Source organism: Lactuca saligna, chromosome 8, assembly GCF_052625555.1.
Source record: "Lactuca saligna cultivar CGN05327 chromosome 8, ASM5262555v1, whole genome shotgun sequence".
In the NCBI taxonomy this organism is placed as follows: Eukaryota; Viridiplantae; Streptophyta; class Magnoliopsida; order Asterales; family Asteraceae; genus Lactuca; species Lactuca saligna.
In genome coordinates, this window is record NC_136424.1 from 41928301 (window position 1) to 41945226 (window position 16926).

Below are 16926 nucleotides of genomic sequence, written 5' to 3' on the forward strand. Positions count from 1 at the left end.
TGAATTAAATATGAATTTTACAAAATGGTGTATCACTTCTGTCTCCAACAATACAGTCATGTGATGTTGGCCAATTCTACCTAACTTGTGAGTATACAAATGAAAGTCTCAGAGTTAGAATTGAATTAAAAGCATCTCCCAAACTCCAGATATAAAATTCACATTGTGGACAATCACAGCACTAGCAAAAGCTGGTGACTGCCCACTGATCTGGAGTGTGGATCCATTCTAACCAATTTATAATTGGAAATAACACCCCATATTCTCCATATCTTAAATTCATAATATAAGGAACATATAGAAACTTAGAATCACTCTGGATCCTTTTCCAAGCCTTAGAAATGATGAAAACAAAATAACATATCAGAACAAACCCGGATCAGACCTAACAGCAAAGATGCCATTCTTTCCCATAGATAAAGTCCTTATCAGTGAGGTTGGCCTTCTTAAGAAAGTTAGCCAACTCAATTTTTGAACCTTTGGAACTGGTTTAGGGTCCTTTTGGGTTCTATAGCTCAAGATGAGTTTTACAAAATGACTACAGATCTGATGGAAAAAAGAATTGTAGCCACCCGTGATTCATTTATGGCTTATCCATCCTTCTCCCTTCGAAACACATTTTAAGATGTGTTCATCATCCCAATTTAGTCCCCATGATCATGGTGGTACTAAAAAATGGTTAGGTATCATAGTATTTCATTTTGCCACAAGATTGTAATAACAATCAACATGAAAATGAAGATAAAGCACATAAAATCACCATTCTCCCTTTTAGGGTTTCCATGATCTTTTGCCACATGTAATCCCCTAGATCCATCATCCACCATATATGGTGTGAAGATAGGACCTTGAGATGATGTATAACATACAATTACAAATCAAATAAGAAGGAGAAGAAGTGAATATGAAATCATAAAACTAGAACAAGGTTATGAATCAAGTTGTAAGAAATGATAAGGAGGTTCATACCAATATGAATCAAGGCTGGAAATGAACAAGAATTAAGCTCCAAACAACATCCCCTTGGCTGCTCTTGATCCCAAAGAGATAGAGGACGATTTTAGAGAGAGCGGGAGAGGGAGGGTTTAGAGTGTTTTTCTTGTGTGTGTTCCAAATGACTCAATTAACACATTAAGTACTATTTACTAGATGGACTTTGCAAATAGGCCCATAGTCCATGGACTTCAATAAAAGGAGTTTACAATATGATCAAAAGAGTCCAATAACATAAGAAATCAGACATTGGTTAAATAAATTAACCCAAGGATACAAGGATAATTAAATTAAAATAACCAAACGTACCGAGAAAAACTGGGGCGTTACATTTGGGTCTTAGTTTTAGGATGTTTCAAGATGGTATCAGAGCCTTAGTTTGAGGGATTCAGACATACTCTCGGGTGTATCTGAACTCAAACTGAGGATTTGGTAAAGTTTTTAAAAAAGAAATATATTTTTAAGAAAAGAGTTTTTCTAAGACAAGAAAGGGTGTGGTGCATGCAATCAGCCGAGCTCAAGTAAGTTTACCCAAATTACCCATACATGTTATCTGATATGATTTGATCAGTGAATCTGTGAATCGCATGTTAGGGCTAAGGATCTGCTAAGTTTTTATATGATAGAATGATAGGAGATATGCCTTTGTATGCCTATTAAATGAGCTTGTAGACTTTCATGCTATACTGATCAGTCGGTGATACGATGACCTGATTAGGTGATGCTTGATTCTGGTTACTTGATGCTCGAATGTTGCTTGCTTCGTGCTTTTAGGAGTTTTTACTAGCTTCAGCTAACTAGTAAGCGAATATGCTAAGTTACATATTATGGGAGCTAAATAATTTTAGAATGTTAGGTTTTAACTCTATTGCGCAACTCTTGTTTGAGTCAAACCATTGTAGTGTGAGACCTTTCATTCGAAGAATTATCTGGCTTTAGTGATATGTAATTGTATTTATGAGCTAGTTATAGGGAGTTAGTAGGAGTTCCTTCTACAAATGATAACGGAGAGCGGTGTGGAGTTTTCCCTAGGATGAGATCTAGTGGTAGGAGCCTTATTTTGTTGGGGGTTATTTGTATGGATATAGGGTGACTTGGCGGATTCAAGGCAATCCTTGAGGAAAGTACGGATATATGTGGAAGGTAGTATAGGCCCGTACTACTGGAAGCAAATGTCTAGATATTGATTCCTTGTTGTGCCCGATTTGCCAACAAGATCGAGAGGAACCAAATCATCTGTTTTTAATTGCATTCTAGCTCGTCGGTTGTGGTTTAAACTGGCGTCTTGGGTTGATAAGTCAATACCTATTTTTTTGAATGTCATTGATCTTTTGCAGTGGATTGATGGCTTGGCGCACTAGTACAGAAAGCATGTGTTGATGCAGTTAAAATGATTAATTGATGCGGATATTGAACCGCACCAAAAAATATCGCATCAAAAAATACCCTTATTTAATGGTGCAGTTCCAAAACTGCACCAAAAAATAGTTAAACCGTCTAAAAAATTAGTCAAAATCGCACCAAAAAATATCCAAAATCACCTCAAAAAATAGCCAAAACCGCCTCAAAAAATAGTCAGCTAAAACCGCACCAATTAACAGGTTCGTCATTGATGCACAACACGCTACTTATGAAGCTTCATTTTCTTGTATTTAGGTATGTTCGGTGAGTGTTTTTCAATCAAATGTTTAATCGTAATATCTTTTTCTCCAAAAAGGGTGATTTCAATCTCTACGATAAATCTTTTTCTCTACCAAATGAAAATTTGTTCTTGGGAAATCACATTTTATCGATGTTGTTTTCAATTTCTTTTTTAACATTTAAAAACTCATTTTGCAAAAACTAGCTCCATACCCGTTGATTGAAAGTTACTGAAGCAAACATCATAAGTCTTTGGATCCTCTTTTAGAGATATATCACGAAAGAAGAGGCATCTGCAGAGATTCAGAATAAGAAAACATCGTAAAAACTTAAAATAGGACATCTATTTACAATTAATAAGAGAAAAATGGAGGCATAAATGTCGTTAATGAAAAAAAGATAAATAATGGACATACCTTACATGCGATTTATGAGAAGATATTGTGTCTCCAATTTTATATAAAAGATGGAATATTGAATGAAAATTTTGAAAAACATGAAAATTTTGAACGAAATTTGAAGGGATCTAGCGTGAAATGAAAAATTCGAATGAAATTTATAGAGGAAAGATTAATGGTGCGGTTCAATATTTTTTTAGTACGAATTATTTTTTTGTGCGGTTCTATGTTTTTTAGTGCGAATATTTTTTGATGCGGTTGTAATTGTTTTTTGGGATGGTTTCCACATGATTTTTTTGTATGGTTTCCTTGTGCGATTTTAAGAAACCACATCAAATAATGGTTTACTTGTGCGATTTTAAGAAACCACACTAACAAAGCTATTTTATAGTGCGATTTTTTTTTATTTTTTGATACTATAAATATTTAATAAATAAAACGGTTTTTAGAAGGGACCGCATCAAAAAATAAAAGTCACTTGCACTATTAAATGACTTGAGTACTATTGCTTCAAGATTTCAAAGCGTGATTATGGAGTCGGTTTGCTATATTTTGATTTGGACGTTGTAGACGTTTCGGAATGCGTTTCTCTTTGAAACCAAGAAGACGAAAAAAGAATTATTGTTTGATTCCATTGTTTCATTTTCTTTTCAATTGGTTTTGCACAGAAATCATATTTCTAAATGGAACTAAAATGAGTGGATGAAAAATCCTCTAATGGATTAATTGTTTTTGATTTTCTAGTGTTTCGCTAGCCTTTAATTTAGTATAGCCGTTCAAAAAAAATATGCAAGTATCAAATTAAATACATAAAATTCGGGTTCATCAACTAATAAGCAAAAGCAAAATATCACCAATGCAGCACCATCCTATTTTGATCTAAAAAACAAAACATAATCATTAAACGTGAAAATTTTAGTACGATGTTTCGTGTCACAAAATTTAATAAAACAGTAAAAAAAGATAAATCGATTGTTATTCTAGGTAAAATATAAAGCAGTGTAGTGAAGAAATTTGACTATTTCAAAAGGAACGAAGTTCAAATTCTATAATTTTTCAGTAAAATATCATCTTATTTCCTGAAAACAAGATAGTATTAAATTACATATGTTCATTTATTGGGGAAGATATCAAAATCCATTGCTTGGATTAAAAAAAAAAAAAGTTTAAATTAATTGCATTGTAAGAGGCCCAAATACGTCAACAAAATGATACTTTCCACTATCATCATGATATCCCAGTTGTTGATCTACAAAACATATTCGAAAATTATCCTCCAAATCATGCTCTTCATCATCTCCTCTCCAAAAGCTTCCAAATCCAAACTCACCCTTTCTACACATCTCCTCCAACGCCTCCTCAACTTCCTCCATGCAACCATTCAACTCCTCCCACCTGAAACCCTCCGCTGCATCCCTATGTGGTGGCCATGGCTGCTGACGCCCTACAAAAGCAGCCACACAACGAGCCACCTTCCTTCGTATTCCAAACTTCCTCTTCACATACTCCTTTGCTTTTCTAAAAACTTTGCTTGGGAGTTTGAACAAGAGAAACATGAGCATCTGCAAGATCAAGAATTGACAACAACACGATAACACCAAACAATCAGCACCAATCATGTGCCAATCTTGTCCTTCCATGGGCCTGCAGGGAGGAATAAAGAGGAGGATGAAAGAGATAGAGAGTAAGAAGGGTAATTATTATGAAAATCATGTCTTTGTAATGGAATAATCAGTTGCTTATTGTGTTGGAAGGACTTAAAAATGGTAATGTGTAAAGCAATGAGATAGTTGAGGCTTGCAAAGGTAATGTTTAATGACTTGCAATGCACTCCTTAATGCATGTGGAGTAGTTCACCACAAGAAACGCATATAATTAGATGTGAGCTGTCTCTCGTTAATGGCTTGCTTGCTTGATTGGTCACATTATTGGCTTACTTTTGAAACCAAATATTTGGTCGACTCTAAAAGGATCATATTGCATGATGTAATTTAGGTTTCGTTTGGTATTGTTGAATAAATTTAACGTTTATTTGTTTTTCTAAAAGATACTCCACATTTAAATTATCATATTAAATAAACCAGTAAACACGATTTGTAATTTTCAAAAAAAAAAAAATTAAAAACGTTCATTGACTAATTTTATGATTTATTTTAAATTTCCTAAAATAAGTACTACCCACGTGAAACTTGTTTTCATTTTGTAATGAAAAAATGCAACTTTATTTACATTAGAAAAATTATCAATTGTTTTTGTAATGAATTATGTTGTCCGATGTAAGTTTCGTCGAAAATCCGCTAAACAATGTTTGATATTTTGACATATCTTTTAAATATAATAAAATTAGAAATGAAAATTACAATATTCAAATGGTTTTATAGAGCGACATAAGCCTTATTTTTTTATTTTTATTTTACTTTTCAGATAATATATATATATATATATATATATATATATATATATATATATATATATATATATATATATATATATATATATATATATAAAAGAATGAGTTCTATGGAAAACAAATAACTAGGGCAACATCTACCGGAACCAATAATCAAATGACACGTGTCCATTTCTTTCTTCACAAGTAATGTATTGTAGAAATTATTGTGGAAGTGATGTGTTGTCATGTTTTCATTGGTTCAAATATGTGTTGCTCTAATCATTCATTTTCCATATAACTCTTCCGTGTGTATATATATATATATATATATATATATATATATATATATATATATATATATATATATATATATATATATATATATATATATGTTCAGGTTCATTTAAAACCATTCTAATTTTGTGAGACCGTCACCAAATCTAAAAATAATTTTAAAATTCAAAATAAATAGAAAAATCCAAAAATTCTTTTTTAAAATATTATTTTCGGAACTTAAATTAACTAAAAAAATATTAAAAAAATCCCTTTTTTTTTTTAAAAATACGTGAAATATTCTAAATAGAATATTACACTGACATATTCTAAAAAATAATTTTGAAATGCAAAATAAATGGAAAAATATAAAAATTCTTTTTTTAAATATTATTTTCGGAACTTGAATTAACTAAAAAAAATTAAAAAAAATCCTATTTTTTTTAAAAAAATACGTGAAATATTCTAAATATAATATTACACTGTACATATTTTAAAAATAATTTTAAAATGCAAAATAAATGGAAAAATCAAAAAATTCTTTTTTTAAATATTATTTTCGAAACTTGAATTAACTAAAAAAAATTAAAAATAAAGAAAAAAATAAATAAAAATAAAAAAATACGTCTCACGGTCTCACAAAATTAGACCGTCTCACATGAACCTAACCCTATATATATATATATATATATATATATATATATATATATATATATATATATATATATGAGAGAGAGAGAGAGAGAGAGAGAGAGAGAGATGTGGGTTCAATTGAGAAACTAAAAAAGGTTGAGAATGGGGGAATCATTATGAGCCACTCATTTAATCTGAGCATAAAAGACACGGTGACAAACTTGTAAATATCGTAATAACCTTCAATCTCAAATATGTAACTATAGAGAATTCGATAACTGTTCGTTCATCATCAAAAATTTTCCTCCAACCTTCAATAATCATCCCGATTTTTTCAACTAAACTGGAATTTCTTCGTTGTTCATTAAATTGGAATCGGAGTTCTGGACTCGCAATCACAGTCGACATTGAGGGACTTAGAATCGGTACTCACAGGTTCCCAATCGGATTTTCGGAAATCAAAATCAAATTGAGAAATCGATTAGAGATAGGATGTCGCATCTGAAGTCGAAATCGGAAGTATATGATGATTTGGAATTGATAACTTGATGTTTTTAACATTTTTAAAATAGTTAACTTGTTTGCGCTCCAACTGTTTGATGAAATGTATAAACTAAATTACCACGTTATATTCACATATGAATATGTTTTCTCACCTGAATCAGTATATGATTATTAAAAACACAAAACAAATATGCAAGTTTGTATGTTATTCATATGTAAATTACATATAAAAATTATATATATTTGTCAAAATATCTTCAATATTCATAAGTTAATATATCTTGTAATATTTATATGTGAATATACTGTGTAATATTCATAAGTGAATATATCATCTAATATTCACAAGTGAATATACTCTGTAATATTCACATGTGATATACCATGTAATACTATGTAATATTCACATATGAAATATTATTTAATAGGGATAATATCATAAAAAACCTTAAGTTTGGCAGAAAATGTCGGGTTTACCCTTCGGCAGATTTTTGGTTCATTTATAACGCAAACTTGTCATTTTTTTGTCGGTTTTGCCCTTGTTACCTGCAATAGCAGGTTTCCAGGTTATTATGAATTATTTTTTGCGAAAAAACCCTTAAGTTTACAAATATTTTGCAAAAAAACCCTTAAGATTATAAACATATAAAATATAAATATATATTCAAAATTTTATAAAACTAAATAGTTTTCTACTGAAACATATTTTTAGCTTTATGTACGGTAAATTTTATATTTGTTTGATATAAAGTTTTTATATTTAAATTTTAAAAAAGTTACCTAGTTTTAACAAAATTTGAATATATTTCTTAATTAATACTTCAACTTTTCAAAACAAAATTAAAAAACATTTGTTAGTTAATAAGTAATTATGCTAAAATAGTTATTATAAATAATATGGTATCATGTACATTCAATTAATTTTTTTAAAAGGTAAATAAAAATATTTTATATGTTTAAAAGGTTTGTATTTCAGAAATACTAACATATCGTATTTTTTATATGTTTAAATACATAATAATATTATCATATTTTTTATAAAAATATCATAAACATGTTAAACATCAAAAATAAATATAAACATTTTAAACATATAAAATATAAATATATTTGTCTAATTTATTATATAAATATATTTATTTTTATATAAAATATGATAGTTTATTATTTCTGAAATTCAAACCTTTTAAACATATAAAATATTTTTATTTTTCTTTTAAAAAAGTTAATTGAATGTCACTAATGTCATATTATTATTAGTTAACAAACGTTTTTTAATGTTACTTTGAAAAGTTTAAGAATTAATTAATAAATATTTAAATTTTGATAAAACTAGGTAACTTTTTTAAAATTTAAATATAAAAACTTTATATCAAACAAATATAAAATTTACCATACATAAAGCTAAAAATACGTTTTAGTAGAAAACTATTTAGTTTTATAAAATTTTGAATATATATTTATATTTGTAAACTTAAGGGGTTTTTTGCAAAATATTTGTAAACTTAAGGGTTTTTTTACAAAAAATAATTCATAATAACCTGGAAACCTGTTATTGCAGGTAACAAGGGCAAAACCGACAAAAAAATGACAAGTTTGCGGTATAAATGAACCAAAAATCTGCCGAAGGGTAAAACCGATATTTTCTGCCAAACTTAAGGTTTTTTATGACATTATCCCTATTTAATACTCATAAGTGAATATACTATGTTAATATTTACAAGTAAATTCATTGTCCAAGATTAAAATATGAATATACTATGTTTATTATATGTTATATTTATATATGAATGATAGTTAAATTGTAAAAAAAAAAAAAAAAAAAATCATACTTTTTATTCATAAGTGAATAACGAATGTACTGTAATAAAACCTGATACATTGTTATTCATTTATGAATAACGATAGCTTAAAATATAAAAAAAATAAATTTTTTATTTTATCTTAAAACTATATCAATATGGATGTTTATTTGTAGAGAATAAAAAATCATGAATTTTGGTAAATTTAAAATCATTTTTTGATAAAAATAGCTTATAAAAATTTAAAAAAAAAACAAAAAAAACTATGTTTTTGTATATATTAAGGTAATGATTAGCATAGTTTAAGGAAATATGTTATGTTGGAAAACACATGTGCATTCGTTTCCCATTTCCGCCGGTACATTGGAGCCTTTTGCGGCAAAAATAAATGATTGGCTGACAATGATTCCCCCATTCTCAACCGTTTTTTTATCAATTGAACCCTCCCCTATATATATATATATATATATATATATATATATATATATATATATATATATATATATATATATATATATATATATATATATATATATATATATATATGATTAGGTTATTTTGTTTTTACTAACTATTGTATGCCAAAATATACAGATCTACACCAACGGATGGAATTAATCAATAGACATGATTTGAGGGTGCATGATATTACAATAAAAACATTATTGAATCCGAGGTTGAAAAATAAAAATATTCAAATATATTCTTATACATCCGAACTTAAATACAAATTTATACATATTCTTACAGATTAAGAGTCTTATACATTTTAATATATTTATACATATTCTAAAAGAATATCAACAAAAATAAATAAAATTCTTTAAAAAAATAACGACATTCTAAAATTGTAAGTATTATCAAACTTTATTTATTCTTCAAGTTATTCCTATTAGGTCTTTAAAATATAACAAAAATTAATAATGGTTAAAACATGTTACTTGCAATTAACTATCAATTTATATATTCCGGTAGAATACATAGAGTATGACTAAATACAAATAATATATTCTAGCGGAATACATAGATTTTATTTTGGCAGAATACATAGATTTTATTTTGGCATAATACATTCAAAAGTATAAGATTTATTGGTAATATAAATTTAGATTCCAAATATACAATAACGAGGGACAATAGAAATTGGAATTCAAAATCACAAATTGAACCAAAATAATACACAGACAAACTAATTTCCTTTTTAAACAATTATATAAAACATGTGTTGCTACTAGTAATTTTGACAAAAATACATACCATAAGGTTAAATTCTTTAGATTATCTTTTAGGTATTTCAACAAACACCTATTAGACATTATCATCAAACAACCCAAAATTCATCTAAAACAATTAGAATAAGCAAAATAATAAATATATTCTAAAGGAATGAAAACGATTGAATGAGAGACATTAAGAATAATTGAAAATGAGAAACAAATTTCATAAGAATTAACTTGTTCATATCTTGGATTCCATGTTTTTGAACCCCAATAAGTCTGATAAGACAAGTGAAATTCATTTGGATTCAAAACCAAGAGAAACAAAATGAGTACTTGTAATTGTAGCATTATCCTAACCTTGTAAAAGATTGTCAATTGTGGCAATGATAGCAACTAATGCAACCTTGTTCATCTTGCCAAACAGCTCAAACAAATGTAATTCAAAAACCTGCAAACAAAATTAAAAAAAAAAAAAAAAAAAAAAGAAAAAACACTGCTTTTTTAAATATTTTTATAATCATTTTGAATCATTATTTTTTTATTAAGTAACTACTATACCCTTATTATAAAGCTACATATGATTTACTATTTTTACCCTTTTATTTTAAAAACAAGTAAACAACCACTGACAAATCATATATATATATATATATATATATATATATATATATATATATATATATATATATATATATATATATATATAAGGATCGAGTGATGATTAATTTTAAAGAGATGACACCTTTAAAAAATTGGAAAAAAAAATCTAAAAAAATCCAAATCATAAAATCGAACATAAACTTATGTCCGGAAGAAAAAATTTTGATCATTAAAATTGAATCATGGATCATAATTATGCAAAATAAAAAAATAATATTGAATCATGGCTCAATTTTAATGATGCAAATTTTTTTTTTTCCATTTTTTGTTTTCTCTCAGATATAGGTATATTCTTGATTTTATGATTTGTATTTTTTTAAGATTTTTTTCAATTTTATTAAGGTATCCTCACTGGAACCGAACCATATATATATTCTAATTAATAAATAATAGGTTTCTCATTTATTAATATTTTATTTATTTCATGTTTTTAATTATTTTTTAGGTGTGACTCATAGGTTCATATATAATTAAAATTACAAATGCAACATATGGCGATTAAAAAATGAACTTTCGAATTGAACAAAACGTTGTTATTCATCCTCATTGTTTGAACATGCATTGTTTCTTAAACTTATCAATTATCTTCTAATATGGTCGTGTTCCGCCTCCTAGACGATGTTATTGCCAATAAATGGAACAAGTGGATCCAACACATAAATTGTGTTTATACGGCCAATGGGTGTAGTTGCACCTTTCAAATATGCCAAACTTGACAAATTCTTGGTTATAACTCTTAATCTTATTATTGTACAAATGAAAGCCCATGATTCATTAATTGTGACAGATCTGTTGGATTGTTGATTAAATATACTACATCAACCAAATTGGTAATTCACAATTAATTTGAATAAAATAAAATGATAGAATCAAATTGACTATCAATGCCGCTGTAATCGAACAACAATAATGTTTGTTTGTTTAAGTGTAAGCAAACTTACAAACAAAAAATATTTTTGTTTTTGTTTAATAATTACTTTGTTTGTGTTTGTTCATTAAAATGTTAAACAAACAAACATAAATAGACGAGCACAAACGAACATAAATAATAATAAACAAACAAACAAATAATTTATTAATAAATAAGGGAGGCGACATAAAAGTTATTAAACTTCAACCTACATAAAATAATACAACATTTATTAACACCCACATCTATTAACAATTGCTTACAAGTTATATCGATTAGCCCAATGGGTTCGACAATTAGCCCAATGCGACACTAAATCATTTTAATCAAGAACATTATTGCAAAGTAGATATGCACTTCAAGATCCGCACTTCAAGGACAACGCAGACAGAAAAGGTAAGGGACTTGGGGGACTTAAGGTCCTTAAATAAGGTGCAATTGCAAACCCTAAAAACAAGGGTTTGCTTCAGACATGAATACGTCATGTATACACCACGTACGCCTAGTGTAAGTTGTTAATGATCTACGTCCAGGCTGTGGCTAGTACGTTAAGCGTACTCAATGAGTACGACTCGCATACTAACCAAGGGGTTAATATGAAAGAAATTTTACACTAGGGACCATAAGGGAACTTACCAAAAACTTGGATGTTACCCAATTCCGATTCAGTGACTGTATCGTCAAACAAGTCGTCTTCAACAAAATCGTCAACAACGGGATTCGTTCGAGCATTGAAGATATGTTCTACCAAATCCGCTCGAAGGTTATGGTGTCCAAGCCAGTCATATACTTCCGCTCTGTTTTTCATGTACATCTTCGAACTAATGCCAACTCCTTCGACATTTGGTAATTTCTCATTCTCATTGTAGCGGTAAATTGCCTTCCCCTCATCTTCTAATATCATATTATGCAATATGATACATGCGTACGTTAGGCTATTTGTTCATCTACGTTGCATAGATAATGTCGGTATTGTGAATATCTACCAACGTCTCTTCATGACACCAAAAGCGCACTCGATATCCTTCCTATCAGACTCTTGTGTTTACTTAAACTTTAACCGTTTCTCATCGTTTGGATACCATCAAACTTGTTAAATGTTCTGACATGTTACCATTGTCATTAGTTATCTCAAATGACAATAGTAACATGTGATTAGATTTAACAAGTTTGATGGTCAAATGTATATAAAAAAAATTGTTTAAATGTAAATAAGTAACTCTTTTTTTACAAACTTTTTATGACTTTTTTATAATTTATTACAATATTTTTTTAGATTGTTTTTTTAGTTCGTTTATAGGTTTTTCAAATAAAATGTTTTAAACTTTGTTTATAATTTTTTTTATATATTTTCATATAATTTTCGTACAACTGCTATTCTAAGTGTTTTAAAATTTTCTTACAAGTTTTTAGGTTTTTTTTTACATTTTCATACAATTTTATTACAACTTTCATAGAACCATTTCTAAACTTTCTTTTACAACATGTTTAAAACACTTCATAGATTTTGTATAACTTTTTTTATATTTGATTATAACATTTAAAATATATATTCGCTTAAATACAAATTTAAAACGTTGTATTAAAAAAACAAAAAGTTTATACGCTTCTAATTAAAAAGTATAAAAAAGTTGTAATAATTTTAAAACATTTACAAATAAAACCAATTGTATTTAAAAAGTTGTAAAAAAATAATTTTATAAATTAAAGTAAGAAAACAAATCTTCAAAATATTTTAAAATTTTATGAGGAAAAAATCTTAAAATTGTATTTGCTATGTAATATATTTTTATATTTTTTTAAAGACCCTACATACTTATTGTTACATATTTAATTTATTTTAATTTATATATATATATATATATATATATATATATATATATATATATATATATATATATATATATATATATATATATATATATATAATAGGTTTCTCATTTATTTATAAATTATTTATTTCATGTCTTTAATTACTTTTTTGGTGACTCAATAAATTCATATATAATTAAAAGTACAACTAGTTTTTGGTTTCACGAATAAGATCTAACATACAGATCAAAGTGACGATTAAAAAATGAACCTTCGATACGAACAAAACGTTGTCATTCATCCTCATTGTTGAACATGCATTGTTTCCTAAATTTATCAATTGTCTTCTAATATGGTCGTGCTCCGCCTCCTAGACGATGTTATTGCCAACAAACGGGTGTAGTTGCACCTTTCAAATCTGTCAAAACTTGACAAATTCTTGGTTATAACTCTTAATATTGTACAAATGAAATCCCATGATCCATTAATTTGTGACAGATCTCTTGGATTGTTGATTAAAAGAAATTGATAGAATCAAATTGATTATCAATGCCGCTGTAATCTAACAAGAATAAGGTTTGTTGATGTTTATTTGTTTAAGTTTAAGCAAACTAACAAACAAAAAAATGTTTATATTTTTGTCTATTTATTAACACCCACATCATATTAACAATTGCTTACAAGTTACATCGATTAGCCCAATGGGTTTGACAATTAGCCCAATGCGCATTAGATCATTTTAATCAACAACATTATTGCAAAGTAGATTGATGAAAAAAAAATGTCTACATCTTTGGCTTAAATCTAAAGGTGTTACAAAAAGTTAAGCTTCAAAAATCTAAAATCCTGAAATTAATGCAACTTTTTGATTATAAGATGCCAAACAGAATAAACCAAAGTATCACGATTTAGCTTCAAATGAAAAATACAATGAAAAAAAAAAAAAGATGAAATTCTCATCAGTTCATTTTCTTAGCCAATCTTGAATTTCTCCTGGCAATGATTTCAGCAGCCCAACTCTTGCCAATTTCAGTTTGAAACTTCCCTGCAGTACAACCATCAATGCACAACTTACAACCATAAAACATGCTTTTCTATTTCTTGTAATTTACTAATTTACCCTTATTTTATTTGTTAAAAAAGAATTAAATATATTACCAGCTGTCGAGAGGAAAAACTCATCTAAAACTCGATCGTGTTCTGCAATAAAATTATCATACCACAATAAATGAAATTAATATATTTTCAGAAAAATACAATAAAGAATTTAATTAATATTTCTTTTTATTTTTTCGTGACAAAAACATACCTGTTTCATATTCCAGTGCTTGCAGAATCATTTCAACCTAAAAAGATTTATATAAAAAAAATAAACGTTTTAAAAATAATTACAACAAAATGAAGACTAAATAAACATTACTTTGTCAAAATCTTTCACAAGATTTGCCTCGAGGGAAGCATTATCCTCATATTCTCTCCAGAGTTCTTGAATTTCTTCAGCTGTAATTTGTAAAAAAAAAAAAGATAAATGGTGGATGAAATTAAAATGAATATGAAATTAAGATAAGAGTTACCGAAAGTACCCCTCATTCCACCACCAAGAACATTGCACATTTCATTTAAAGCTGCTTGTTCAAGTCTACTCTTTTCCACCTTAGGTACACCATCAGAAGGTGTTATATCTCCCACAATAGCTGTAAATATTCAGATTATGTTATTAAGTTTTAATAATCCACAAATACAAAAGATAAATCATGGAAGAAATGAGAATTAAGGAATTAATTGTGTACCTTCTGCAATGTCATGCACAATCGCAATCTTGATACACCTATTCAAGTTTATACAGAGAAGTTGTGTTTTGAATTTTGATCGATGATTAGTGGAAAGATTGAAATTAGAAGAAGCAAAATGTAAGTAAATCGAACCTTTCCCTGTTGATACCAGGAAGATCGCCAGCAATTAAAGCCATTAATGCCATTCGATACATATGATCAGCGATGGATTCAGGACCCTTGATTCCATGATTGATCCATCCTTTCCTTTTTGTGGTCTATCAGAAAGGGAGAGATTATACAAGTTTTCATACAAGTTACAGACATTGTAAAGGTGCATGCACATATGAAAGGTTTCTTCAACAGATTTAAGCAAACGGAATTTTCGATTGTTATCGAGGGTTTCTACATAGAAACGATATGATGAAATCTTCAACAGAACCATACATTATAACGATATCAGGTCGAAGTAGTACATAGACAGACTTCCCCTCGATCGTTTCACCCAAATTACAGTAAGAAATGGGGACGATTTGAAAGAAATTAATCAGCATGAAACCGATCCATGCACAGGATGATAAAAGTTTAATTAACATTAGGTAAAAGCTAAGACGAAATCAACTATTTCAGTGAAGCGGCGGATGTAAATGAGTAAATGCAATTGTGCCAAACATGTACCTTAAGGCTATGGCACAAGGTGAGGAAATCGATGCTCGAAGAGGAAGAAGATGTGGCTTCGGTAACATCAGAATTCACCGCCGATCTTTTCGGTTCAAATTTGGGGATTTGACATCGAACGGATCGCAATTTACGATCATGGGACCCAAAGGGTTTGAAGAAACAAGGACGATGGAGGCGTTGAGGGTTACTGAGACAAGGGTGAAGTGGATGCGGAGAAGATGAGGATGAAGAAGAAGGATTAGCTGCTGCCATTGATGAATAGTTTGGTAAAATCTTTATTGAAGTATATGGTATGGGTTTCTTGGAATATGATGAATATGCCTTTATTGTGGGAAAAGGCGCAGCGGAAATAACGGAAGGGGGAGACTGGAAAGAAATCGAAACTTTTTGGTGTAGTATCGAAGTTATTGTCTATAACGGCGAGAAACGGAGAAAATATAGGGGAAATAGGAGTCGATTTTCTTTTCTTTCTTTTTTGTGGGCCAAGATTAGGGCTCTTTTACATTCCATATAAATGGAGATCTAATCCACAAAATCATGGATCCCTACACGCCTGCTTAGTAGACATATTTAAAAAAAAAAAAAAAAAAAAAAAAAAAACTCACTTCCGATGGTTAAAAAAGACCGAGACTAAATCGATCTATACGGAGATTGTATCGAAAAAAATCGGTCAGAAAATATCAAACCGAAAAAACCAGGCTCGAGGTCCATTCTGGAAAAAAAATGTACCGTTTCAACACGGATCTCAAAAAAGACTGGACTATTCATATACTGCTCAAGCCTGGTCTCAAAAAACACCAGAAGCCAATCCTTATATACATATTATTATTGTGTTGATTATAATTTTTTTAATCATATGTTATCCAACTTTTTCCCTTATTTGTTTGTTTTTTGTAATTTTAGTGTATCATTTTTAATAAATCTTATTTTATTATTTTGATGCTAATCACACACTTGTTAACGGAAAAACTTCAAAACGAAAAATATCAAAATTGACCAAAAAAGGCGCACACAAAGACTGCAAAATTAGACCGAAAAACACAAAATCTAGTCCTAAAAAGATCGAACTGAAAAAGAAAAATAAAATTCGAGAAAAGAGCAAACCGTTCCGGAAACACTAATATACATCTCTGTATGTATAGAAGTAGACTGAACCGAATGGAACATGTTTGGATGAATAACTAGTTTGCATAATGTTTGGCAATGCTAAAACATCTCACAACTTAATATTGAAA

The 16926-nt window shown here is 28.6% G+C and overlaps 2 protein-coding genes across 2 annotated transcripts; both read right to left on the bottom strand.

Moving 5' to 3' along the window:
• Nucleotides 1-4082: 4082 nt before the first annotated feature.
• Nucleotides 4083-4818, bottom strand: LOC145012138 (uncharacterized). The gene has a single exon (XM_078970918.1). The coding sequence runs from the start codon at nucleotides 4670-4672 to the stop codon at nucleotides 4199-4201; it is 474 nt and encodes a 157-aa protein (XP_078827044.1). The 5' UTR covers nucleotides 4673-4818; the 3' UTR covers nucleotides 4083-4198.
• Nucleotides 4819-14005: 9187 nt separating this feature from the next.
• Nucleotides 14006-16108, bottom strand: LOC145013209 (uncharacterized). The gene is made up of 8 exons (XM_078972013.1): nucleotides 15689-16108; nucleotides 15164-15288; nucleotides 15029-15066; nucleotides 14822-14932; nucleotides 14659-14738; nucleotides 14548-14584; nucleotides 14397-14438; nucleotides 14006-14283 (listed from the first exon to the last, which is right to left on the bottom strand). Exons 1-8 carry the CDS (start codon nucleotides 15941-15943, stop codon nucleotides 14198-14200), a joined length of 774 nt encoding a protein of 257 aa, XP_078828139.1. The 5' UTR covers nucleotides 15944-16108; the 3' UTR covers nucleotides 14006-14197.
• Nucleotides 16109-16926: the final 818 nt, after the last annotated feature.

Coding starts and splice junctions, on each gene's coding strand:
- LOC145013209 (XM_078972013.1), bottom strand. CDS start 15,943: ATGGCAGCAGCTAATCCTTCTTCTTCATCCTCATCTTCTCCGCATCCA. Junction 15,067..15,163: donor CCTGGTATCAACAGGGAAAG/GTTCGATTTACT, acceptor AAACTTGAATAG/GTGTATCAAGATTGCGATTG. Junction 14,585..14,658: donor TTGTGAAAGATTTTGACAAA/GTAATGTTTATT, acceptor AAATCTTTTTAG/GTTGAAATGATTCTGCAAGC.
- LOC145012138 (XM_078970918.1), bottom strand. CDS start 4,672: ATGGAAGGACAAGATTGGCACATGATTGGTGCTGATTGTTTGGTGTTA.